This window comes from Sphaerodactylus townsendi, linkage group LG01 (assembly GCF_021028975.2).
Source record: "Sphaerodactylus townsendi isolate TG3544 linkage group LG01, MPM_Stown_v2.3, whole genome shotgun sequence".
Lineage (NCBI taxonomy): Eukaryota > Metazoa > Chordata > Lepidosauria > Squamata > Sphaerodactylidae > Sphaerodactylus > Sphaerodactylus townsendi.
Window position 1 is genome coordinate 149,917,668 of NC_059425.1, and position 27,578 is coordinate 149,945,245.

The window sequence follows — 27,578 nt, forward strand, 5'->3', positions numbered from 1 at the left end:
GCCTTACGTTACGCGCGTGACGTTTATAGGCAATGAGCCTGTGTTTTTAGAAGACTACAATTCCCAGCAGGCAGCGCTCCTGCTGTTCATTTCTTTATACGAATGTTTTGGGGGACAACTTGTAGGGAAATGTAGGCGGCGCATTGAACGCCGGGAGCTGCCGAAGCTCCGTATGGGCCGCATGGCTCATGATTGGTTAGATTAAATGATGGCAGATTCCGCTTATGCGTGCGGTGATTTTGTAACCTGTTTGGGCTCTCAGGGGTGCATCTTAATCTGAACCAAGCAGTGGCGGGAGGGATTCATTTCAGCCCATATTTATATTTCCTTCTTTCTCTCTGTGTGTTTTCATAAATCAGCTGCGGGCAGCCACTCAGTAAAACATATGAGGAGAAGAGTTTAGAGAAACCACTGACCCCAACAAGCAGCCAAAAGCATTTAACAGTAATAAACAGGTAAGAGAAGTAAAATTATAAAGTTGCTTAACAAAACAATGAAAGCACTGAGCCAAGTCATTGCAATGAAATCTAAAACCTTAGGAGGATTTAAAACTATAGTATCTGGGATTTGTACAGCCAAGTAATCTGCAATGAGACCCTAAACAAGTATTTTCTCCCTACTAGTCTTTGGAATTTCACCAGTACTTTTATAACAATGCAGCCTATTGTACCTTTTTTTAAAATGGCACAAGCAGTTATGGAGATGGATTTTGCTGTAACAAAGCAACTTTCTGGAATTTGTCACACTGCTTTTCTCATTTTACCAAAAAGCTCATGAAAAAAATTGAAAGGAAGAAGATGAACTAGTGGCAGTGTTTGATAAATACCATCATTTAGCAAAGTGGCCAGGACTCTTGGGCCCCAGAGATCCAGCTGCTGAGTCAGAAGTCCCTACAGAGTCACCAGTTTGATTTCTACTTTTTGCATTCATGCTGAGAGGAGCAGGAGAACAGCAAGGAGAAGCAACTCAGAGATGGAGAGTAAACATGACCACCTGATGCTTGGCCTGTTTCCTGCCCTCAGCGCTCTTGGTCTGCTGGTCACGGTACTGCTCATGACAGTGAATAGGCCATAACAAGGGCTCCACAACTTCCTGTTATGTTATAGCTTTTATTTTATTTAGTAGATCTGTCATTCTCTCCTCATGAGAGAGAGTGACTGACTCAAGGTCTCCCATCAAACTTCTGTGGCAAAGTAGGGATGTGAATCCTCTGATACTCCGACAACTATACCCCATTGGCTCTCATGTGACCCTGATATTATATACTTGCAGTTTGCTGTCCCATGTAGTTGTCTGGCGGTTAAAGAGTTTAACTATTTTAACTAGGCTATGGGGCCACAGTCAAACAGTGATTTTATCCACTACAAACTGACTATTATTATTTTGCAGTGCCAATATGCAGAAACATTTTTTTTTAACCAAGGACACCTCTTGTTTCAATTTTTACAAATGGCATAGCTTACACCTCCCTAAAATCCATGTTGAATGAGTTAGAAGCTCACCCAATGTGTGGGATATAATAGGTGTTGAATAAAAGGTGCTGGGCACATGTTCAGAGATCTTGTTAGCTTCATACATAGGTGAAGTCCAGGTATTGTAAAGCAGTACCTGTGTGTTTGAGCCACAGTAAACTTTGGTTCAAACTAAGCTCGCTGCTTCTTCTTAAATCAGATAACTATAAAATGAGATTTGGTTGTAATTGAAGGTAAGCTAGTGGAAGGCCAGACGGGGGAGCTGCTGGGTTGCTTTCGTCAGGGGAAGCTGCTGGTTGTCCCTGCTAAATGGCTGTGTTTTCCTTTGTGTCTATGTATTTTGCTGCTCGGTGGAAAGCTCCTTCCTGTCCACATCAGCGTGATGATTCTGTCACAGACTTTGACTTCATGAGAGGATCTACAGGTTCTGACTGCAGGATTTATAGTAATTATGCTGTAACTAAGACCTTGGGCAAGGGTTTTTTTGTCTTGTACGAACTGCATTTTCCTCATTTGTGGGATTTGCGGCATCCTGAAAGGCATCATGTGGCATTAACAGGCTTTCTTGGAAGGACTTCTGTATATGTGTCACTTACCAGACATGACAGATTGGGGGCTTCGATTAACAAGGTTAATCCTAATGTGGTTTCTCCCTCCCTACTCTAGAATCCTCAGTGCTTTGTAGGGTGGCGATTTGTTTGTGGAAATTTTATTTGTAACAGTTTGAATCTCTAAAATTGTTTTTAATGTTGCTGCTAGATTTTAGAATCGGATGCCCCAATAAGGCGTAACTTGAGAGCTTCCTGATGAGGCCTGTCCTGTAAGAAAAGATTTTAAAGCATCTACTATCTTATATAACAGACATGTAGAAGGGATTCAATGGTGGTACTTAAATTTGTGTGATACTTGTCTAGTGAAAGGTGCTGCACAGGATTCAACTGAACACTGTGCAGCAAAATCTGGAAATGATTGTTTTGATCATTTGTCTTGTAGAATTAAACAAATGCTGTGAAAGTTCTGTTTGACTTAATTGATGTTGTTTATAATTGAATTTGGCTCTCCTTTTTATACAGCAGCACATTTTCACGGACTCTCTGGTGCCAGCCTGGATTCCTCACAAGTAAGTATACTTTAAATTGCCTAATATATACCAGGGCTAGAAGGAAGAACTTTGGCTAACATAAAGATCCTCAGTTTTGCTATATGTATATATGCTATTTGTTTTTATTTGTTTACAATTTGTTGACCCATAAAGGCAAGTACAACTTATTAGCCAAATATGGGGAGGGCCTTTGAGGGTTTTGATAAACACCCAGGTTTTTTAAGAGCACTAAAATAATGGGATTACCAGGCACAGTGGGCCAAATATATGAGTTGGTGGAGACCAGGTTTAAAGTGTGATTGTGAAAAAATGCCTCCTTAACAAACAATTGTTAAGTTATTTTGCTGTTATCTCTAGTCTTGCAAGAATTCATAAATAAAACTGAAAGCCAGTCAGCATAACTATAATGTTCTATGACATACTTGACAGTAGTTACCAGTAAAACCTGACATCATCCTCTCTTCTTTTTTATTTGTCTGTATGCATTGTTGGAATATGAATATTCAGGATATGGCCCTGATGGCCTTTGAATAGCCACTATGAAAGCTGCATTGTTCTCATTCTGGCATACTTAACTGCCAGCAAACTCAAAAACATTTTTTAAAAAAATAGCTTTGTGTTCTTCCTTTTTCTGATTTATTTTTCAGCTTTAGAATTACTGCATACCACATATATTTTTATATTTAGTCAAATAGCATTAAAAACTCTATATTTAGTCAAATATTTCAGTCAAATAGCATTTAAAAAACTCTTTGACTACTAATTTGTAGCAAATATAAGTTAAATTTTCTCCAGCACAAACTTTGTCTGTGATGTGCCTTGTTCTTCATAATTTCCAAGTCTCTTAGTGGCCATTTTAAAGAGACATGGACATTATTGTTCTGTCTCTTTAGTATAAGTGTGACTTTGTTTTGTAGGGCTGTGGTTCACAGGCTGGTGACCATGTACAAAAATCAACTGTATTAACCCACTTCTCTGTATATATCAGGGACCTATTGCTAATCTCTGAATAATAGAGGATATTGTTTCTTGTAGCTGTAAAAAATGAATTTTCTGGTGTGACAATTTTCAGGTGCTTTGTTTCGCCCTTGCTGTCTTCTTAAAGGCAAACGATGAGTGTAAATTAAATCAGATAAGATCACATTTAGCCTTTTTGTATGTGAGCTGGCTGTCATAAAGAATATGGTTGCCAGATGGTAGACTAGGGTAGAAAATGATAAATCTTTTGCAGCTCTTTGCTGTAGCTCTTCGAAATAGGGCAGCTGGTCTGATAGATAATCCTAGTATATAATTAGCAGTGCAATCCTATGTAGAGTTACTCCAATCTAAGTACAGTATTTTCAGTGGGCTTAACCTGGAGCAACTTATCCTAGGATTGTTCTTAGCTATTTTATCCCATTTGAACAGGATCTGAGGCAGAGAAATAATCTACTTATTATCTGGCATAGGGTCAGTATGTAACTCATATCTTCTGTTTATGAATCGATGGCTAAGATGATTTGTTCCAAAGCTATGTCTGCCTGGTAGTGAACTGTTTAAACGTGTTGTAGTTCAACTTATTTTATGGAAGCTTTATTGTTGTCTTAATATAAACAGTCTGTATTTAGGGGACAGCTTGGTTCATGTGTTTTTAAATTCTGTGTAGTGTTAGTATTTTTTCCTATTAATTTCTGTTATATGTTATGTTTATTTTATTTATTTGTTTGTTAGTTTTGATATACCGCCCCATTCCCTAAGGGCTCTGGGCGGTGTACAGGTCAATAAAAACACAGTTAAATTTACATCTCAGTTAAAACCGTTCCAAACAGACCGGGGGTAGGGAACCTTTAACACTCAAAGAGCCATTTGGACCCATTTTCCACGGGAAAAGAAAACACTTGGAGCCGCAAATAATTTTTGACATTTAAAATAAAGATAACACTATATATATAGGGTTTTTTTCTACCTTTTACTCCGCTCATTCTGAGAAGCGCATGGATGCGTCCGCCCTGCTACCTGCAGGGCGGGCAAGGATGGGGCCAGTGGCTCGGCCTCACCGGCTGCCGGGAAAGCGCCTGCCCCGCTCGAACGAGGCGGGCGAGAGGGGAAGCCCGCAGCCCAGCCAGCCGCGGACCATTGGTGCACCCACCCTGCTGCCTGCAGGGCGGGCAAGGATGAAGCCGGTGGCTTGGCTTTGCCGGCCACCGGGAAAGCGCCCACCCCGCTCCAACGGGGCGGGTGAGAGGGGAAGCCCGCGGCACGGCCCAGCCAACGCCAGCGGGCGGTTGGTGCGCCCGCCCTGCTTCCTGCAGGGCGGGCAAGGATGGGGGCAGCGGCTCTGCTCGTGGAGCCGCAGTGCAAGGGCAGAAGAGCCGCATGCGGCTCTCGAGCCGCAGGTTCCCTACCCCTGAAACAGACGCTCAAGCCTTAACTCTAAAAACATTTCAAATTCAACATCACAGCTCATCAGGGCAGCTACACAAGTGTGAGCTACAAAGATGGAATATGGAAATACAGAGGATGTTAACTTGGCAGTGGCCTTTGACTATTAGCAGTAAATAAATCTAGATCTCCTAAGATTGCATTGTGATAGTGTGTTCGTAAATACCATTGCACCATTCTAAGTCCACTGAATTTTCTAAGTGTAACTCTGTTTAGGATTGCACTGTTGCCTAAGTTCTGCTAGGACAATTTTGGCCTGGACTGTATGTTTCTGGTCTGCACTTTTAGAAATGATGGGGTGGGGTTCTGACACAGGAAGTATTTTGCTGAAATAAATTAAAAGGCTCTCTCAGGATTTTACAGCGACTGTACAAAAGTAGCCAACTTCTTCCTGAACCTGTCCTCAGTTTATACTTGTTTGTGCCCTCATACCTTTATCAGTCTCCCAACTGCTAATATAAATTGCAGACACGTAGTTCATCTAGGCAGTTTATCAGTACTGCATATTCAAGGGTCAGCTATAATTTGATCCCCTATCTTCAGACAGACCAGGAAGAAGACAAATAATAGTGGTGAGCAACACTGTAGAGAAATAAGAGCTTTCAGGCATTTGAGCTTGGAAAATGGTGAGCATTTCTCTTTGCTGTGTATTTTTCCAGACAGAAAGCCAGTCCTTGTGAAACTATGACCCCTGACAACCTTCACATGGTCCTAGATACTTCATATTTGTGCTGCCACCGAAAAAAACTGGCTCCAGTCTTAGGGGAAATGCTTCAGCCACAGACAAGTGCACTGTATAGGTTGAAATGAGTTTGCACCCAAGAGGAATCCCAACATGAATCGGTATACGACTATCAAACAGCTAGGAGATGGAACATATGGTTCTGTCCTCCTGGGAAGGAGTATTGAATCTGGGGAGCTTCTTGCCATTAAGAGGTAAGTGACTTTTGTTCTGTGTTTGTATTTTAAATGGGGGCGTGACACTCCCGCCTAAAACTTCCTCTGGAAGTTTTACCTTTATCAACTTCCATTAACTATACTTAACTATTCTTACTGTACTACTCTTAATAACTGTCTATCACTAATACATAATATTGACTATGCTAACTGTAAACTTCTATGCTAACTATAACTATAAACTTCTAACAATCTTGATTGCAGAATTCAAACTGCTTGTGGTTCACTGAAGTTCAACGCTCAGGATCTCTCAAGTGTCTGTCTCCTCAGCCATTGGGAATCCATGGGCTGGATGAGAAAAACACATGTCTATCTGGTAGGCAGACTTGTGCCAATGCAACAAGTACTGAGTTCCAGTATTCCCATCGGGAATGTTCAAGTTGTTTCAGAGGCTGATCACAGACCTCTATGTCTTGGGTTGACTCTCTCTGCAAACACTTTCTATGGATAATGACAGGTGTGGTGGCTAACCTCTCTTGCGTGTTTGGGTTCAAAATGGATTTTTCTGGCCATAATTTTTGCTCTTGAAGAACACTCTGAAGTTTAGAACAGAGTCGTATATGATCCACATAATCTAGCATCACATGTACTAGTTTTCCAGAGAGATGCTTTAGCCATGCTACAGTTATCACTTCACAAAACATATTGTCTTTAATAGCAGTAGAGGTCCATTCTTCAAACATGTACCGGGAATGCTTGTCTCCGTGAAAACAGTCGAAGCAACGGTACACATCATACCCGTAATTCAGTAACATTCTTGACATGACTTTGGCACCAAATTGTCGCAGCAAGGAGGCAATTTCATAGGAGTCATGTTGAACAGCTATAAATAAAGAAGAATCTCCATCTTCATTCTTAAAATCAGGGTTAAAGTTATTAAGTAGCAGAAAATGGACGTTTTCAACAAGACATTTATCCACCGCTACAAAGAGAGGAGTCTCTCCTTTCATATTTGTCTGTTGCCACACTGTGGGGTCTGAAGCTTTCAGAGTTATTTCTAGAATATGTTTGTTGAGTTGAGCTGCTGCATCATGTAAAGGAAGGCAGCCATCTCCATCTTGCTCCTGGAAAGCTGAACTGTGGCTTATCAATTTCAGCAAAGTCTCTGCTACACCTGTCGAATATCAGTAATTATCTTTATTTTAACCTTACGCACTCTGTGGTCCTCTCCTGGAACTACTTCTATCACAATGGCCAATGGCCAGAACCTCCATGGAGATTCTTTTTCCTTCATCAAGACCACGTCTCCTACTTGAAGATCTGGTTGGGGTTCTTCCCATTTGCTTCTTTTTTGTAACAATGGCAAATATTCTCTCTTCCATCTCTTCCAGAATGCATTAGCCAAAGACTGCACCTGTTGCCATTGTTTGTAGTGTACTCCTTTTAAATCTGAGGCTATAGTTGTATCGGTCCACGCATGTGATGGATTAAAAAGCCATTTGCAGCCTTCCTGCTTTAGAAATTCTTTTGTGTTTCTGAGAGAGGATATTTTCATTGTTTGTGTTGACCTGTTATTTTCTCGAACTTGTCCAGAACAACATTCGATTCTGTGACATGTCTGGAAAGCCTCTCAGAATGCCAACTGTTTACTATGAGATCATCTTCTGGATCTGTGATGTTTTCTATCTCCTTTCCTGGTGCATATCTCTCCTCTTGCTGCACAGAGGATGTAACAATCAACTTAGGCATCAGATCATTTATCTCAGATTGTGATTCAGTACCATCTCTTCTCACTCGCCTTGATTTTACCGCGAGCTGATTTTTGCTTTTCTGTGCAAGACTTCATTTTTGTGCCTGCTGATGGTCACAGGAGCATCAGGTACACTGTTATCAGATGAATTACTGATGGATTCATCATGTTCTAAATACTGGGTTTTTTCATCTTCATAAACTGACATAGCAGTACTATGCAAGGGTGCATCAAACCTCTCATCACACCTTTCTCCTAGTTCACTCCCCGGAACTTTCAGGTGCTGTAATGCCATAACGTGGTTGTTTGGCAACTTGCTTCTTGGCTGGGTAAAAGCCTGCTGTGGAGTTGATGATACTGCAGGAACAGTTGTCATCTTAGGCCAGTCAAAGAGCCATTTGGCTCGCCCGCCTCCCTGCCCGCTTGCCCCCACTCCCCCACCCGTTTTCCCACCCACTCGCCGCTTGCTTGCCCCCCGCCTGCTCGCTTGCTCCCCCCGCTTGCTTGCCCCCCCGCTCTTGCTCGCTCCGCTGCCCGCCCGCTCCCCCACCGCTCGCTTGCCCGCCCGCCCCACTCACTTGTCCACTCGCCCCCTGCTCACTCAACCGATCGCCTCCCCACTCACTTGCCCGCCCGCCCGCCCACTCACGCTCGCTTCCTCCCCGCTCACTTGCCCTAACGTGGTTGTTTGGCAACTTGGTTGTTTGGCAACCGTTTTCCCACCCACTCGCCGCTTGCTTGCCCCCCCTCCCCGCTCGCTTCCTCCCTGCTCTCTTGCCCGCCCGGCCCTGCTCCGCTCGCTTCCCTGCTTGCCTCGCTGCCTTAAATTTCTGCCCGGGCTTGGGCAGCCATGCCGGGAGCCGCACAAGAAGCATCGAAGAGCCGTTTGCGGCTCAGGAGCCGCGGGTTCCCGACCCCTGTCTTAGGCAGTTCTGGTCCCCGTCTAGGAACTGCAGGATTGAAAGTATATGCTGCAACTGGAGTGGTGTATGTTGACCATGTCACGTTGTGTGAGCTTGTTGGCCAATCTTGCTTCTCTTTGGCTTGAGGTAGACTGTTCCACAGATCTGCCTGTCGGCTGGTCACCTCTGGTATCACCACACTAGGCTGTGGTTGAAAGTAAGTTGCTTGGTGTTGCACTTCTGGCCTCTGAAACATTGACACAGGTTGCTGCTCTTTGGGCATCTGGAACATCGATGTAGCTGGTTGCTGCACTTTGGACATCTGGAACACTCGTTCTGCTGATTCTGCAGCTGCCAGCTGTTCTGTCACTCTGAATTCTTCCGAATCAGCACTCTATTTCTTTAGCGCAGAAGGTAAATAAACTCTCTTTAAGGCCTTGCTGCAAAACTTGAGCTCTCGTCATCAGCTCTTCTGCCTTTGCTGTTTGTTTTAGTGTTGACAAGACTGCTTCTACTTTTGCTTGTCGAGCCTCTTCCTGGACTTTCAACTGGGCTTGATGGGCCTGATGGACCACTTCCTGGGCTTTCAAATGAGCTTGTTCTTCAATGATTTCTTGTTTTCTCTTTAAGCAATCTACTTGTTTTGCAGCAACCGCTGCATCAGCTTTGGCTTCCAGGATCTTCATTTCCATAGCCAATCTTTGGGAACGACAAGAGGCACTGCTATAATTTGAGCCTGACCTAGTGCTTCTTGTTCTGTGGGATGTGTGGGAAAACGAGGATTTAGTTGCAGATTTACTGCCAAACTTGCTTGGCACTTCAGGTGTAACCTTTCTTGGAATGTGAAGTGACATTCCTCTTCCTATGCCTCTGAATAGGGATGCAGTGTCTACAGTTGTTTTGGTGGATTCTTCTTCTTACGCGTACTGGATCTCTGATTGTTGACTTGCTTGCAACCCCTGCAACTTGCTGGATAAACCACACATAATGTTGTTAAAGAAGTTTGCCTTTTCTCTCTGATCCTTCTCTATCTTTGTCTTGATATTCAAGGCTTCTGACGTATTCATACGCTCTAGGAGGGAAATCGTAACGCTTAGCTGACCTTTCCAAAAAAGGTAATGTTGTTGTAAAATCTCCTTACAACTTAATATTTCTTCTTCTTGTGCGAGGCAATTTCCAGATTGATTAATAGCTAGGAGGTCTTGCCACGCCTCAGAGCATCTGAGTTGCAATACATTCACCTGCTCTTGCAAATATGCTAACATTTTGGTAGTGGGCTTTTTATTTCTAGCATTGCTTTGTGAAATAGAGCTTGTTGGCTCTGAGTGAGTTTCTTCTCTTTCTTACATTGCCGGTGCTCCTAGCAAATAAGACTTCAATTTTCCTATGCCCAGCTACTTTAGGGCTTGTAGGAACCAATCTCTTACTGTTGCTAGGAGACTTTCTTTGTTCCTTTACTGCAAAGGCTCCCTGCCTTGTTTCTCACCAACTGAAAACTTTCAATTCGGCCTTTTGGAAACTGGGAACATTCAACTTAGACTCAAGTTAGACTGTTCTGCTTCCCAGGTGGTTATTTAGGTGCCCTGCACCCGGCCAAAGCAGAATGTAAGGCTCACTGACTCAGTTAACAGTTCAATACTTAAAGCTTTAATTGTAACAACGTTGACATACCCTGACTCCTCCCAGGTCTAACTAAATAAAGGTTACTTTGTTGCAGAAACATTCTGGAGTCTGGAATTTATTGACGTAAATACTGTGAGCCTATAACATCTATGACTGTCTAACATAAATGCTGTGAGTCTATAACATCTTTGACTGTCTAACTTGTTGCTGTCACCCAGCTTCCATTGGCACCTAACTGCCAAAATCAGACGGGTTGCTGGGTAATAACTGCCATAGAACACCAGCCCTAGGGCTTCTTAAAGGGACAGAACTAAATTAGATTCCCTCCCATTGAATACTATACAAAACATAGCTAAACCCATACTAACTGTGGGGAAACTAAATCTTAAAGGGGAAATAAACAAAGGTCTTGTGGGGGCATGACAGACAGCACACGTTTAGGAGATTTTTGAAGACAGGAGCTGTGACCTTGGGTAACTGCTTTCAGCCATCCAGCTAACAGAGGGAACCTGATCATTCAAGCAGGGAGATTCAAACACTGAGTGCATGTGCTCTGTGAATCTGGAGGAACCCCCAAATGCTTTTGATGTGGTACTGGGGACATAATTTAACTTAAGGCTCTTGGCCTTTGTTTTTTTGAAGCAAGTTTTTCCATTCGTTATGACTGAGAAGATATTTAGCACTGGCACAACCCTGTCTATTCAAGTGGACAGCAAAATGGTAAAAATCTCAGAGAAAACGTGCAAAATTAAAGAAGTTATGCTCAATTTATATAATTTTATACAGGTCAAAAGTGCAGAGCTCTTCTTAGTGCAGAACTGTAATTTTTTTTAGCATGGGTCAGAGAGCAGTCCACCACCTAATACTTTGGGCCAAACTGGATGTGTGTTTTAAAAGAACTTACTTAGTCAGTGCATGTACATTCTCACAATGGGCGAAATAACACCTCTCCTGGTTGTTTCAGGTGGCCAAAATGGTGTACGGCTGAAGCCCTCCCAAAGTGTTATGGTCGTGACTGAATCAGGCTGTTGCAGCAGTTTGAAAATCTGTCCCCAGCTGCTGTCATCTGACTGAAAATATTGAGAATTGGGTCAGAAGAACCCTTATATAACTAATTTAGAATGTAACCTCTAGTTCACTTGGTCCACAGTTAAGCTTTTGCCCTTGGCGCATTTTGAGGGACTGAGCTGTGTCTCAGCAGGTTTGGGGTCTGTTTAACCGTCTTTTTTTCATGCTTGCAGAATTTTTTGGTCATGGTTTGGCTTGCAACTGGAGATTCTGAAAGAGCCAAATCCAGATTTGTCATAGCTGGCCAAAATGTATCCCAACACGCGTCTAGCTTTGGGAATATGAAAAGGCTACTTTATGTGTAGAATATGGCTGTGTGTTAATACTCTTGACTATATAGGGATAAATAGGATTACATACCTTCTTCCCCATAGGTTCATATAGTACTATTTGACCTTTGACCACCCATTGTTTTGCAGGGCTGTTTAATAAGGTGCTGTTTTTCAAGGCCTCATTTTGATAGAAGATGTTTGGTTTCATTCTCAGTGAAAACAATCTTGGCAACAGAAGTTTATAAACGGGAAATTGCATGTGTATGAGTTGAGGATTTTCTAAAATTTTATATTTGGCACAGGCAAATGGTGAGGAAACATCATGATACTTTTACCCGACATACAAAAGGGATTTAATGTAATGAGTAGGCAGGCTTGTAAGATCAAGCAGTGTTACTCTTTGAATTAGCCTTGTCCACAAATTACAATGATCATGCATGCAGTTGGTGTATGGTATACATTTGATTTTTCTTTGTATGTGCATTACCTTGAATGCGCACACATCTGAATGCTGGCACTATGTATCCCACATATTCAATGCCATGATGCCACTAGAATGAAAATGTGAAATGGCTGATGGAGTTACCGGGGGTGATGTTAACTTTTTTATTCTGTGCTTTTTTTAAGGATGAAAAGGAAGTTTTACTCGTGGGAGGAATGCATGAATCTTCGAGAGGTTAAGGTACTGGGGTTGTAAAGTGGTGGAATTGAGGGGTTGGATCTAACAGCTCTTTCACTCCATTTCTCCTAATTCCCCTCCTTACTATCCATACTACATCCCCCTCAGTCATATATGCAGTTTGTTCATTTAGCTTCCATGATCCTCAGCATAGCATTTTTGGGTGATCAAAGAGAATCACCTCTTCCCTTTTTCACCAGCAAAATGATGGTTGATCCCATCTAATGTCATGAACAAGTTGCACCCTTCTGTTCATTGCAGTCCATGGACTTAGAAAGGTGTTAACTCTGTGTTAACTCTGGTATTGTGTTGTTAATCAAGACAATACTTTTAAACTGCTGTGTAATGTTAAAGGTAGCTCCGTGCTTTCAACTACCAGCAGTGGCGTAGGGGTTAAGAGCAGTGTACTCTAATCTGGAGGAACCGGGTTTGATTCCCCGCTCTGCCACTTGAGCTGTGGAGGCTTATCTGAGGAATCCAGATTAGCCTGTGCATTCCAACACATGCCAGCTGAGTGATCTTGGGCTAGTCAGAGTTTTTATGAGCTCTCTCAGCCCCACCTACCTCACAATGTGTTTGTTGTGAGGGGGAAAGGGGAAGGAGTTTGTAAGCCCCTTTGAGTCTCCTTACAGGAGAGAAAGGGGAGATATAAATCCAACTCTTCTTCTTCTGTCCATATAGTGAAACATCTTGTGGATTCTTTCATATCTGAACAGATATTTCAAGGTAATCATAGGTAACCATAAAGTGTATAACCCTGATGCAACATTTCAGAGGTTGATGGAAGGGCAAAGAATAGACAGTAGGTTCTCATTCTGCCCCGGTTGACATACAGTACTATCCTAAGCGAATGTACGCCCTTTTATGTCTACTATAGTCAATGGACTTAGAAGTGTGGAACTTGACTTAGGATGGCAATGTTAGTAGTAGCTGTCATGGACATAACAGGAAGATGCAAAGAAAAGTAGAAGATGTGCGTCAAATGTGGAACTGGTACTGCGTTCTGTCACCATAGAGAGCAGTGGTTGAAAAATCAAAGGCAGGATGTTGTATTGAAATAAACAATGTAAGCATTTAGGAACATGGGGTGCTGAAATGCAGTTTGCGCAAAAATGCTCATTATCAGCATGCATCATATATAGCTGAAGGAACATAGTGAATGTCTGAGTAAGTTTTTAACAGCCAGGTATTTAGAGAGAATTTGTTGAATTTAGAGAGAGCTCTTGTTTCTGAGACAAAGATTCATTGTCACATATCAGGAAACCCTGACTGCAACAATGCCTTGATAGCCTTATCTTGTACTTTCAGTCCTTGAAGAAACTCAACCATGCCAATGTGGTGAAGCTAAAAGAAGTTATCCGAGAAAATGATAATCTGTACTTTGTGTTCGAATACATGAAGGAGAACCTTTATCAGTTGATGAAAGAAAGGTATGTTGGTTTTCTGGCAAGCAGATTTTCCTCTTAAAATACATTCAGGGCTAATCAATGTTTTGGAACCTGGTCCATTAAGTTCTGCTGCTGTACAGCTTACTGTCATTTCAGCAAATCACAGTGAGCACGCAGCAAGCATAACACTTGTGGTAGGATGTGATAATGTAGTTGTTAGTGTGCTGGTGAATATGGAGCTGTGGTTGTCATTCTGCATCTGAGCATATCTTAAAGCATTGTCTTGAGAGTTAAAAGGTGGGGAAGAGAGCCATACTTGCTGCGTTCATCATATTAAAAGGAAGGCAGATTGAAAAGGTAATAGCAGACTGTGCAAACTAGTTTAAAATAAAAAAAGAACACATATGTATGGTGTGGATAGCCGATTGTATTTGTATCAGCTATCGGCTATTACTTCAGTGTATATAAAGGTAAGAAACCCATGTATCAACAAACATTTCTCTTAAACTTCTACGTTACAGGAATAAATTGTTTCCGGAAACTACTATCAGGAATATTATGTATCAAATTCTTCAAGGGCTTGCATTTATACATAAACATGGTAAGATATTAATGCCAAATTGGAGTTATATCTGTGACTGTGGGGATGGCACAGAGGAATGACACAGGGAGGGGAATATTAAAGTAACATTATATTAGTTTGGGGGCTGTAATGTTTCTTGTTTGGATTTATGATGGCAAAATGACTTCAAAAAAGTGAATGGGGCTTGAAAAATACATTGGATAGAAGCTGCTTGCACAGTAATCACACACTTCAATTTCTAAGTAAAAATGGATCTCTTTGAATACATTTGTGCGCCCAGTCTGATTTCTGATGGAGAGTTATGAATTGCCATTCCATGCAGAAAATGTGAGGCATCTTGTTAAAATGGAATGTAGCAAGTTTTGTGGACAGAAGTCTTGTTAAGACATGTACTCATAACAGCTCTGTGGAGTTCTGAGTCAAATGATACTGTTGTGTTGTATGTATGGCTGTTTTAAGAATTATAGGTATAATGTATACAAAGCATTATGTAGAAGCTGAAATGTCTGAGAGAAAGATATTTTTTCTGAGTACTGTTTTTTTGTCTGAGAGAGATATTTTTTTCTGAATACTGGGTTTTCTGTCTGTTTTAAATAAGGTGAAACATGCAGTCCTAGGAAACCCCCCCCCCCCTTCACACACTTAGGAAGTCTGTTCCAGGTGCTAGTTCTGTATTTTTATGCCCTGTGTTCTGCTTTGATTTGTAGCAGTAACTTATAAGTGGCTTACAAGTATAGAAACTATTCTGACGTGTTAGTAGCTTGTTCTGCTGGAGAATTTCCACCCATGGAATGCAATTTTCATGGTTCATCCTTACTGCCATGGACTAAAATGTGCCCCTAAACCCTACTTTCCACTGCAGCCGAATGGGGTAAGGGAACAAATCATACTCTGCAGATAGAAATCCTTCCAGCCACAAAAATGTTCTGTTGGATCCAAGCCACTTTCTAGTAGGATTGATTTTGAGCAGGGACTCATCCCTGCTCTGTTTGCAATACCACAGCTGAGCCCTTGAATATACAGGGTTGGCATGTGCAACCATCCTTGAGTTACCATGGCCACTTTCCACCTTACCATGGTTAGGAATCAGAGCAATTAAGTCAGAGGATATGGCCTCCAGATGACTTGAGCTCCGCTGCCTACCTTTAAAAAATTAACTACTTCCTAGTGTTGTCTGAGTCCTGCTCCTTTAACAAACTTTTATGGCAGATGTGCAGACCAGGCTAGGTATTTCAGGTCAGTTGGCAGGCATGCTGATAATCAGCCATAAAATCACACCCAGTAAATGAAAGTAGATCAGGGTGGTGGAGAAAGATTAACCAATGTTTATTCTGAACTACAACCAGTGTTTATTTTGAACTGCAGGATTTTTTCATAGAGACTTGAAACCTGAAAACCTCCTTTGCATGGGACCAGAACTTGTGAAAATAGCAGATTTTGGCTTGGCACGGGAAATTAGGTCCAAACCTCCTTACACGGACTATGTATCCACAAGATGGTAAGCACTATAATTAGAATTTGTGGGGTTGAATTAACTATTATTCCCACAATGAAGTTTGAAATTTGTGTCAAAAGCCATGCATTTGTTGAATATTCCTTCCTGAGGCTGACTTAGGTATGGGTTCAATGGATTGTCAAGTAATGCCAAAAGTAGAGGCCACCCTGGCCTTTTGCAAGTCAAAACTGCTGACCAAGAAAGATAAAGCAGTAGGTGCTGAATAGCATGTTGTTCAAAAATTGTCCACCATGTGTTCTTTGAAAAGCTTTGTCAGGGTAAAATTGATATTCTCACACAAATCTTGAGGAAGCTGCTATCAGTAAGAGAACTGCATTTTGTATTTGCTTTGCCAGTTTTGAATTCTGAAGGCTCCAGGACAGACTGTATTAACAAAGATTTTATTTTCCCAGTATTTAGGGGTCAATTTTTCCTCAGAAGGTTGAGGGGGAAGAGCAGGGAAGTTAGGAAGGAAGATAAGGGGAGATAAATAGTGAATGGGAAAGGGCAGCCAACAGTTCCTCCTTCCTTCTTTGCATTACTTCTGTCCTTTTCAGAATTCACAGCAGGCAGAACCTTCATGTGGTGAGGGTAACTTGCAGCCAAGTTTATCCCTACACTTTTGAGATCCAATCCTCTTTTCCTCATGGCCACCACATCACTTCCAGAGCATACGTGCTCTTGCAGGCAGGGATTCAAGCAGAGCATTCCCTCACCCATTCAATATTGCACTAAGTTACCTGAACAAATGGGAAAGGATTTCTAGCCCCACTGTTAAATATTCTGGATATTTAGGTGGGGGAAAGCAGATGCCCTCAGAATGAGTGAGAAAGAACAAGCTGTTAAAGGCAAATGGAAGGAAGGCCCTGAGAACTCTCCTTGATGACAGATATAGGCAGTACATGGAGAGAGCGCATAGAAATCCCCTGATGCTGGCTGCAATGGCTGCTAAGGTGTAATCCTGTGTTCTAAAGAGAAACATAGATTGGTTAAGGGACCAGTTGCACATGTCTTTTGTTAAGAGGGTCAAGTCTAAACTGGCTGTTAGTCTTCCCATTAAAATGAAGATCTGCAATTTTAAGCATCAAATAATGGATCACAGCAAATGAACCTTAAATATGATTGCTGACGTCGAGCAGTCATTGTTGCTGCAAATCATGAACCCTTTTTAGAGGGCCCTCTTGCAGTCTCAGGCTGATGAAAATCTTGTGGGACGTTCTGATTAGCACTCACTATAGATGACCATGTTTGCTTTGGCTTACAGGTACAGGGCTCCAGAAGTGCTCTTGAGATCCACTAACTATAGTTCTCCCATTGACATCTGGGCGGTTGGTTGCATAATGGCAGAGGTTTACACCCTCAGACCCCTCTTCCCAGGTTGCAGTGAAATTGATACTATTTTCAAGATTTGTCAAGTGCTGGGGACACCAAAAAAGGTAGCTAAATGAAAACCCTGTTGTTGATGTCCATGGAGAATTGCAGCCATGTGCATATGATGTTCTTGTATATTAAGGTTTATTTTTTTATTTTCCCCATTGCTTTTTAGTATATTAATGGTGTGGGTATCATACTATTGATAATAGCCTTTTACTAGCTGTGTATGCTCTCATGACCTATAGTAGAGGTTCCAAACCTGAGTACACACCAAAATGTTCGTAGGTACGTAAAAAAATTATATAATGGATTTGCAAATATGTGGTACATTTTTAGAGCAATGGGCTACCAGGGAGGGGAAAGCTGGGAACCACTGACTTACAGTAACAAGGTAATGATGGAAGAAAAATAATTAAAAATCACGTTCGGCCTTAATATTTGCTTGGCAGAAAGTCAGACCCCATATGAGTGCTCTTTGGACTGCACCCTTAAAGTTTATCCCCTGCTCTTTAGCATTAGTAGCTACATTGTGACTTCTCTCTCATTCACTCAGTCCACGTGAATTGATCCTTGTTGTTTGCCCCCTTTATTCAGCTCTTTACATTTGTCACTGGTGCATTAGCCTGTGACAAGAATAGGAGCAGTTTTTCACTAGAGTCTGAAACCCACTTCAGATCTTAGTTATAGCAGTAACCTTGGTTGTCATCACGCATAGTATGGAGGGAGGTCAGAATTTGCTCCAGGGAGAGGAAAAGAGGGAATGTGTGTTCTGAGGTTAGTTTCCGTCAGCAAGAAGAATCCAGTGTTGCAACTGCAGTGGCCCAGAGTGTAAGCCATTCTGCTTCTCTGGGTGGTGAAATGAGCATACTTGAACTATAAACTGGGGCCTGCTTCTCAGTGAGGTAGTAAACCATTGGGCTGTACCCACTGGTGGGATTCAAATAATTTAACAACCGGTTCCAGTGGTGGGATTAAAATAATTTAACAACTTGTTTACAAGCACCATTTTGACAACCGGTTCTGCCAAAGTGGTGCGAACCAGCTGAATCCCACCACTGGCTGTATCCTAGTGGGGAGGAGCTATCACACAGGGAGTTGCAATAACTTCATAGACATTTCTTTTAATGGCCAGCATATTTGCATCTCTTTCAGAATGACTGGCCTGAGGGCTACCGGCTTGCAAGCACCATGAATTTTCGTTGGCCACAGTGTGTGCCAAACAACCTGAAGACCCTCATCCCTAATGCAAGCAGTGAGGCAATACAGCTCATGAGAGACATGCTGCAGTGGGACCCCAAGAAACGGCCAATGGCATACCAGGTTTGCATTTGCTGCACGTACGCACGCACACACGCACACACACACAGTTTTGCTACCTACCTGCTTTGCTGGTAACATGCTCTCTTTTCTGGAATCAAAGTCTCCTTCAGCAATGAAGGTGGGGAAGATGGAAACAGTGACCAGTTCCTCCTGATCACGGTTGCTCCCACAGTCCCCGATCTGTAAAATATTTATATGATTTTTGGGGGTTGCTGCCTCAGCTTTGTTTCTCTCTAGTTCTCCATCTGTTACTCCTCATTATTCCCTTCTATATATGTCATCTCTTTCTTTATTCCTTCTCTCTGCATTGTAATTCCTGCTTTTCGGAAAGGATATCTATGCTACTGGAGATTTGTGTTCATTTCAGAGTCCCTGAAAAGGGACATGAGGGCTTTGGGAAACCATGTTTGGCTCCTGTGTGGGTGTGCAATGGGAAGAAAACCAAATTTAAAAAGTTAAGTTATTAAAAAAATGGGGAAGAGGGGCCTTCTAACCACCACTAAAAATAAAGAAACGGCTTCAGTGAACCCTATTCTCTGCATGGGATTGCCTGTACGACTACTCAGCAGCTGAACAGTGCATGGTCTCTGGAGTAGCAGTCAGTCAGTACAGGGGTCTGTACACACCTGAAATAAATCCCAGATAATCCAAATTTTGCAAACCAAGTAAATTTGCTTGGTTTTCTACTTTTACACAATGATTTTGCCTTCCCCCCCCTCCCCCCCCCCCAATGTTTATTGTAATTTGGCCATCCCTGGATCAGGATACAGAGTTGTGCAGAACACTCCAACTGTGAACTGCACTTTGGGTTGCAGGATTTCAGCACTGGAATACCCAAACAATTTCTAGAATATCTTCCACCTATAAGGGCTAGAAATATTCTCATTTTCAAAAAATGAAAGTAGAGATTTTCAGGAAGCTAGATCTTATGCCTATGCTTTTATGCCCTCTTGCAGAATTGTGGCATACACATTGCTCTGGTTAAAGGGACGGAGAATGCAAAATGTGGTGTGTGTGTGTAATGAGTCTTCAGGTTGCTGTTTTCCTGGTTTAACTGTAGTTTTCTCTTATTCCTTTTAGGCACTTCGCTATCCTTACTTCCAGGTTGGCCAAGCTTTGGGCCCCTCATCTTGTATTCAGGAGGCTGGAAAATCACAGAGAGACCTTCCTGATAAAGCCCAAATCCACACGAAGCCCATCCCACCTACAGAGCCTCCACCTCAGCCAAACGTTCGCCTCTCATCTAGACCATTCCAACCCAACCAGCCATCTCATCCCCTGATGTACCCATTCAAAACAGACACTTGGGCGAATGGCCATTTGAAGAATTACAAGGCCAGTCAGGTGGTTTTACCAAATATTCACAGTAAAATTCCTCAGCAGGTATGACCCAGTCTTTGGTGACCCTTTTGAAAAGGCAACAATAGTGTGTTTTAAGCATAGGTCCCTTTATGCAAAGTGAAGCAGTGGAGATGGGATTCCCTCTGTGTGCTCACCTGGGTACTATTGCAGGGGTTTGCCTCCCTGTCATAATGTTCTGTATCTCCAGAGTGGGCCTGTAGCTGCAGGTAGAGGTTGCATTCTTTCACACTTGTTGTAGCCCCCCTTCCCCACTATATTCTGTGACGGTCCTGAAATTTCGGATACACATTCTAGAGCATTAAACATCAGAGTTGATTGTTGAGTCGGCAGAGTGAGAAACGTAGCACTTCCAAGGATGTCTTTAGCAATGAAAACTTGGGAAGATTTAACTGTTTTCTGCTCACAGTCTGTTGTTGTATTTAGGGAGAGTTAAACGAAACTGAATTGGACCATTGGTCCATCTGGTGTTAACACAGCTTCCTCCTCTGACTGGCAGGATCTTAGAATATCATGCGTAGAAAGGTCTTTCCTAACACCTGGGATCATTTAACTGGGATTTTAGGGACTGAGACTGAGGCTAAGAATGTACGAAGCTTTGCCAAGGTTATGCTCTGCTGCTGATCCTCAGCTTTGATGAAATATGAAGAAATGCAGGGATCTGCTTTCCAAGACAACTTGCCATGAACTGCAATCTAATGATATATCATTGAAATGCTGATAAGGTGGTCTAAGGTGTTTTCCTGGGTCCCACTTTACCTCCTGTTGCACCCACCCACCCACCCACCCACCCATCTTTTCCTTTTCTGCTCTTCTACCACCATCTACTATCTCATGGTCTTCACCTCCCCTCTTCTCATTTTTCTACCGATTTCCTCCCCCATACACTTTTTTTGCCCTAATCAAGGGGTTCTTTATTTACAGTTTAGCTTTTCACTAGTTAGTTGTTTATGACACAACAACAAAAATGACTCTGTGTCTCAAAACCAGATATTGGAAAATTGAATCAAAATGCTTTAGGAGCATTGTACATTTGCTTTAGGAGCATTGTACAAAATGCTTTAGGAGCATTGCGAGGCAAGGGGGAAAGCAGCCGGTGCACCGGTGTGTCCTCCACCCCCGTCCCACCCCGGAACGCCCCCCCGTCCCCTTGGAGCTACGCCTCTGGTACATGACCATGTATTAGATTCTGTTAACCTATATTTTAGGTTGATTCTACTTACATACTGGCAGTTTGTCCTTGTTTCTTAGCCTTCACTAGACACCAATGTATTTGCACAATTATGCAGCAGCTCTGATCTCACCTTCCTGTGATTTTGATCTGTTTTGTTTTTCCTGCTATGACAGAAAACAGCCACTGAGACGGAGCAGACAAAGGGTGAGCTGAAGCCAAAGAACAGGCGTCAGTGGGGAAATATGGCTGCCACAGTGAAAAGTTCTGAGGACTGGAAGGACTTTGAAGATTCTGCGGAAGGGTCTTCCCTTCCCAGAACTGACTTCCAAAATAAAGGACAGACTGAGGGAGCTCTTTCTAGGTATGTTACTTTGTCCTTTGCGGATAATGTGTTTATGTGTACACACACATTGTGCTTTTTCCTTCATTCTCTCACACACAGCCCTTTTCTTGGTGGCAAGTTCACCACCTTAAGTGTGTTTACTAGAAGGTAAACAGTCTTGGAGGATTAAATCAACTTTTACTTAAACTGACTGTGGAAATGGGCCATGTGACCGGTGTAGCTCTTTACAGTCTATAACTGATTCCCTTTATTTTCATATTCACACTTGGCATGAATGGCTTAGGAGGACACACAATAGCATCTTTTCATTATACTGTATGACAAGCAGAGGTGTAGCTAGGGGAAATGTAGCTAGGGGAAATCTGAGTTTTGCACACACGCACACCCATTTTTATTTGTGGTTTTTGTATTTTTTAGTGTTTTTTTCAGTTTTTGGCCTGTAGGGGGTTCATTTTTTAGGCTAGCCCTGTGGTGGCGAACCTATGGCACTCCAGATGTTCATGGACTATAATTCCCATCAGCCCCTGCCAGCATGGCCAATTGGTGAGAATTGGCTATGCTGGCAGGGGCTGATGGGAATTGTAGTCCATGAACATCTGAAGTGCCATAGGTTCGCCACCACGGGGCTAGCAGCACCAAAAAAATCAGAGTCTTTTTAGGAGACTCTCCTGATAATATAAAAGTTTGGTTCAGGGGGTCCAAAGTTATGGACCCTCAAAGGTGTAGCCCCCATCTCCTATTAGCTCCCATTGGAAACAATGGGGGATGGGGCACCCCCCTTGAGAGTCCATAACTTTGGACCCCCTGAACCAGACATCACCAAACCTGGGTGGTATCATCAGGATAGTCTCCTAAAGATGCCCTGAAATTCTGGTGCTGCTAGCCTAAAAGCTGTGCCCCCTTCAGGCCAAAAACTGAAAAAAACACTAAAAAATACAAAAAACACAAACCTGAATTTTTGCAGCGCCTAGTGCAACATGCACCCCCTAGTCCCCTTGCAGCTTCGCCTTGTAGCTTCGCCTCTGATGACAAGGGTGCATTGGCAACCTGCTTCTCACTTGTCTTGAAAGCTGCTCGCTGGGGTTGCCATAAGGTGGCTGCAACTTGATGTCACTTTGCACATGTGGTGCACAACTCAAGTATCTTGGTAGGCATCTTGACTGGAAACTGAGAGCTGAGAGAGCAGCTAAGTGATGTTTTGATCCTCCCCTCCCCTCACTCTGTTCTTAGGACATGATGGGAATTTAGGAATGAGTTCAGAATACCATTTCATGGCTGACAATGTTCCAACTCTCTTCTCCACTCTGACACTTTTTCATTTCATCCCAGAGCACAGACTGAGGTAGAATTTTTCAGTGGGACCAGAAATCAACTCTTAGGTGAGAGTTGGGCATTTGGGTTGCATGTCGGTTCCAAGGTTCCATGTTCTATGCCCTACAATCAAGGCCTTAGTATCTTGGGCTTCAATCCTGTTTAGGCTGGTGGTGTAAATCTCTCTAAAGAAGTCTGTGTGCAGTGCAGCCTTGCAGTTTACGCATGTTTACTTAGGATTCAGTCCTGCTGAGTTCAGTGAACTCTTGTGCAAACAGGTACGTTTGCATAGGATAATACTGAGTTAACCCAGGTCCATAAACGCCTGTGCAATTAGTCTGCTTCTCTCAGTTGTTCTCTAGGTTCCCCCCGCCCTACTCCATGGCTTGACAGAGGTCTTCTCTGCACTGTGTGTCTTCCTTTGTCAGATTTCAGTTGACTAACATGTATAGTATATAGTTGTCTATATCTTGCCTGCAGCTGCCTTGAGAAGGCAAGGGGTTATTTTGTTTCTTTGTCCTGAAGCAAGCGCTCCGCCATTCATGGCAATATGAATGATGGAAGGGCTGTGCCATGATACATAACTAGGAGTCTTTTTGGTTTTTGCTACAGATTTGAAAGTATTTTAGACTTGAAGCCTTCAACCTGCATTGGAACTGGCAACAGTGCTCCTTCCTACCTTCGGCAGGACACACCCACATTACAGGTTTCCGCAGCCAAACAGCATTACTTGAAACATTCTAGGTATTTACCTGGTTAGTAAAAAAAATTATTTACTAAGATACTAATTAATAAAGTTTGGGAATTAGTCTTTGAAATGGGGATTGGTGGTGTGAGGCCCCAGGCCCTTTTCTGCTTCTTTTGTTGTTCCTCTGGATGCTTTCCAACGCTTTGCTTTCCTTATACCGTGTTTCCCTGAAAATAAGCCCTACCCCAAAAATAAGCCCTATCATGACTTTTCAGGATTTTTGGAGGAGGCTTAAAATATAAGCCCTACTCCAAAAATAAGCCATACCGGTAGCTACAGATCAGGATGGTGTGATCCAGCAGGATGCTCCCTGCCAATGAGGATGCAACTTGCATCACACCTGACAGGGAAGCAATGGAGCTGCCTAAAGCCCGCCTTAATAAATTGGGAAGGTACCATATTTACCGTAAAAAAAGCCCTACCCCGAAAATAAGCCCTAATGCATCTTTTGGTGCAAAAATTAATATAAGACCCTGTCTTATTTTTGGGGAAACGCGATATTAAGTAACTGTCCTGGAAATCCCAAGCTTGTCTTCCCCCTCCCCCCCCCCCCCCCCCCACTTACCCTTTGAGGATCCTCTTGTGCTCTAGTTGCCCAATCAAGTATTATTAGAATTTGCAAGTAAGTGTGTAAAAGGATGAGGAAAAACTGTCTGGATATGGAGGAGGATAGCTACGCAAACCAGTTTTATACTTATGCTGTAAGGATGATAAACAGAACTTCTGCAACCTATTACAGAAATATATTCCTGCATCATTTTAACCGCAGCTTTTTATTTTTGCCCTAGGAATAAGCACAAGGAATAATTTAATATCCTCTTCAAGCAAAGATTCCACCCCTTCTAATCCATGGCCCAGTTCTAATATTCCCGGAAAGTCAACTGTGGTGGCAGGAGGGATCACCAAGCTGAATTCCAGTAAGAAGCAACTCTGCAAATGATGGGAGAGTCTGTAAGATTGCACTGTCTGTAGGATGCTTGGTTCTCCACTCAACAGGATTCTTGGCTAACCTGGCACATTAAGTACAAATGCCCTGACACTGGATTGGGCCTTCCAGATGCTGAAAATTAAAGCTGTATGATTTAAAGTGTGATTTTCTTCAATATTATTGTATGGAAATGACTGGTTGCTGCTTATATGAGCAGGTGTGATAGCCCAGATGGTGCCTTTGCAGGAAGAATTGTAAAACATCTTGTTAGCTGCAAAAAGCTATGCAATTCATTTGCAAATTTAGATGAGATCAATGATAAGATTTTTTTCCCAAGAAAAGAATCCTCTTGATTCACTCAGTAGCTAACACAGTACAGTCATGTGAAAGAACCTCCGCCTTTTGTCTTGAATGTAGTCAAGAAGACACACTTGATTTAGATGCCAAAAAGGGTAAGGTGTAGGAGATTTGTTTGCTTGATTATCCTAGCTGACATCAGCACTGGTTTTTAGGCTGTGCTAGATTGAAGAGTCATATTTCCGACCCACAGGCAACCCCATTCAGGGCTGAGGGGCAGGTGGCCATAGGTGCATCTGCCTCCTCTGCCAGGGCAAATGCCCTGGGGAGGGCAAATGTGCCACTACATGGCTGTCCTGCTCCCTCAAGCCCTTTTGCTCCCCCCCCCCCCCGCCCTTGGATGGGACTCTAAGTGTAATGGTAATTAATTCCTCCTTCCCATGTTTAAACAAGTAGGTTCTAAAGATATTTAGTACCTTGTGAATGTTTGTGCTAATCCATTGTCTTAGTCTTAGTTGTGTCCATTTCTGTTTTCCATTTTTTCCCCAGGCCACACAGGACCAGGTGAAGTGACTGGTGTTTACATCTCTTCTTTTCCAAAAAAAGAAGTTGGCTCTGCTGGCCAGAGAGTCCAGTTGGTGCCACTCATTGATCTTCCCCCTGCCAAACCATCTTCTCGTAAGAGCTACTTGTCTTTTCTAAATAATAACAACAATGCTGCAGACCCATGTGCGGTTTCATTCTGAAATCCTGACACCTGTGCTAATTTCTCTCCTGTCTGTATATTTAAGATGACCCCAGGTCACATTAGAAGAACCTGCCATGTGTCCAACACTATTCTCTAGTACCTACTTAAACAGATGGACTGCTGTCTGCTAACACTGCATCCTTACTTTACTTTTAATGATTGAAAATGGCTGGTTGCAGTAACACTGCAACCCTGAGCAAAGTTATGCCCTTGTTGGAAGGTGCACATTTGGCTAAGATTGCACTGGAAAACTCAGCCAGTGGTGTCATGTTCAGAATTCTTCAAAGTAGAATTGTTTTGTAGTATAGTGTATGTTTAATGATCATATCCCAGTGGTGTGAAATTCAGTATCCAGTTAGCTTCACTAAAACAGCTGCCACTGGGTTTTAGGGCTGTAAAGATGGGCATGAAATGTGTGGACAACACTTCCGCGCTATTCACCACTCTGGACCACTCTAGCCACAGATTAAATTTTTGAAAAGAAGCCACTCTGCAAATCTACTTAAGTTTTAGTCATATATGAAGAATATATCTTTCTGTTTTTTTTAAAAAAATCTTACAATAACAAAAAAACCCAATCCGTTCTGTGACTCTTTGCAGAGCCTAAAATGATAGCTTGAAACCACTTTAAATTCCCTTGCCATTCAAAAAAAAAAATCCTGTGTATGCATGTGTGCGTGTGACTTTTAGTCTAACTTCGTGTGTGTGTATGGAAACACACAATAACAAGCTAGACAAAAAGTCTTGCAGTCAGCATCACAGCTAAGAAGAATTCTGATCCCCCATCATAAAAGTATCCAGATCCTCCAATTGAGCTTGTTCACTGAAGATGATTTCAAGCTTCCTAAACCCATTAAAGTCAAAGCTGTCCCCCATGCCAAGTTATATCTAACTTTGAAGAAAAGTTATGAATTGGATCTACTGTCCAGTTGAAATCAATGAAATTAATTAAATGTGGCATTGAAAATAATACTTTATTTAAGACACTGATGTTAATAAGTGTTGATTGAAAGGTGGGCTTGGAATGTTGAAATAGAAGATCCTAAATTTTTATGCAATCCTTTGGTCAAAATTGCTAGTTTTCTTCCTGAGCATAAACCCCTGACCCATTTGCTCTTTGTATAGCTTACTCTTTTTCATTTGTAGAGTATGCTCATCTGAAGTCTTTCAGACCTCATATTGGGAGGCCAGCATTTAATATACCAATGAGAAGCACACCGGGACTACTGCCACGTCCACCAATGGTCCAGCCAGTTCACGGACGAATTGACTGGTCTTCAAAATATGGCGCTCACCGATGAATTCTCAAGTTGAGTGTGCCTTTTGTGGAACAATGACCAATGCTAATATAACCTCCAGTAACATTTCACAAGCCAGCAGCTTTGCATATTCTTTGTGACCAAGAAATTTCAAGACTGTTTGAGATGTGTATGTGTGTATATATATATATTCAAATACAAAATTTTCAAATACATACAATTAAGAATATATGTGTTCTGAGTTGTATGTATTTGAAAGCAAACTTGTACCATTTTTGTATTGTTTTTATTATATGAGCAGGACAGTTATTTTCATAGAACCATAAAAATTTGTATATCAGGCTTAGGATGAACTTCTTTTGCATTTTTATATGACAAACTTTGAAATTAACTTTTTTTAAGAAAAATATTTTTCCTTTGGGAATCATGTTTTTATATAAGTGAATAAATGTAGCAAATTGATGCAGTATTTCACATAATTAAGGTACAGTTAGAAGAAAGAAAAAGGCATTTACCAAATATTTTATTGTAAGTTCTAGAATGGCATGTAGGGCAAGCAGCAAATTAAGCATAAGAGTTAGACCATTAACAGACCCACGATGGCACACATCCCACTACACAGTTCCTGAACTTGAACCGTATTTCCACCAGTTCAATTCTCCCATTACAGAGCCTCATTTTGTCATATTCTTTGGGGTATGCTGACACCCCCCCCCCCCCCCCGAATAAAATCTGGGTGTGTTCAGATGTAAGATTATCAAAATTTTGACGCTATCTATAGAAAATCTTTTTTTCCCTGGAAAACCCTTAGAAATCTTTGGAAAAATTAAAATATGCACTATTTATTTTCCTATCAAAATTGTTCTGCTTTAACAAAAAATACATCATTAATCACTTAATTAGCATTGGCATATTTGTGTAGTTTAAAAATACAAAGGTCTTGGATTTCTATAAGCAAAATTGTAAATATACCCAGTTCATGAGAGAAATGCAAATTGTTGTACCTTATAGTATCTTAATTTTTGCCATCTATGTGGCAGGATAAAATAAAATCATTAAACAATG

At 42.0% G+C, this 27,578-nt stretch overlaps 1 protein-coding gene across 6 annotated transcripts; it reads left to right on the forward strand.

Moving 5' to 3' along the window:
* The first annotated feature begins 211 nt into the window (after positions 1-211).
* CILK1 (ciliogenesis associated kinase 1) lies at positions 212-27,578 on the forward strand. 6 transcript variants are annotated; one of them, XM_048497212.1, is made up of 16 exons: positions 212-455; positions 1,831-1,917; positions 2,546-2,592; positions 5,655-5,931; positions 12,135-12,189; positions 13,495-13,616; positions 14,096-14,175; positions 15,523-15,655; positions 16,917-17,088; positions 18,179-18,346; positions 19,427-19,729; positions 21,053-21,240; positions 23,146-23,288; positions 24,070-24,198; positions 25,056-25,184; positions 26,401-27,578. In XM_048497212.1, exons 4-16 carry the CDS (start codon positions 5,831-5,833, stop codon positions 26,553-26,555), a joined length of 1,878 nt encoding a protein of 625 aa, XP_048353169.1. In that variant the 5' UTR covers positions 212-455; positions 1,831-1,917; positions 2,546-2,592; positions 5,655-5,830; the 3' UTR covers positions 26,556-27,578. The 6 variants fall into 6 exon arrangements, with proteins under 6 accessions (XP_048353169.1, XP_048353178.1, XP_048353188.1 ...); XM_048497221.1 differs by having other exon boundaries at positions 1,831-1,896; XM_048497231.1 differs by lacking the exon at positions 1,831-1,917.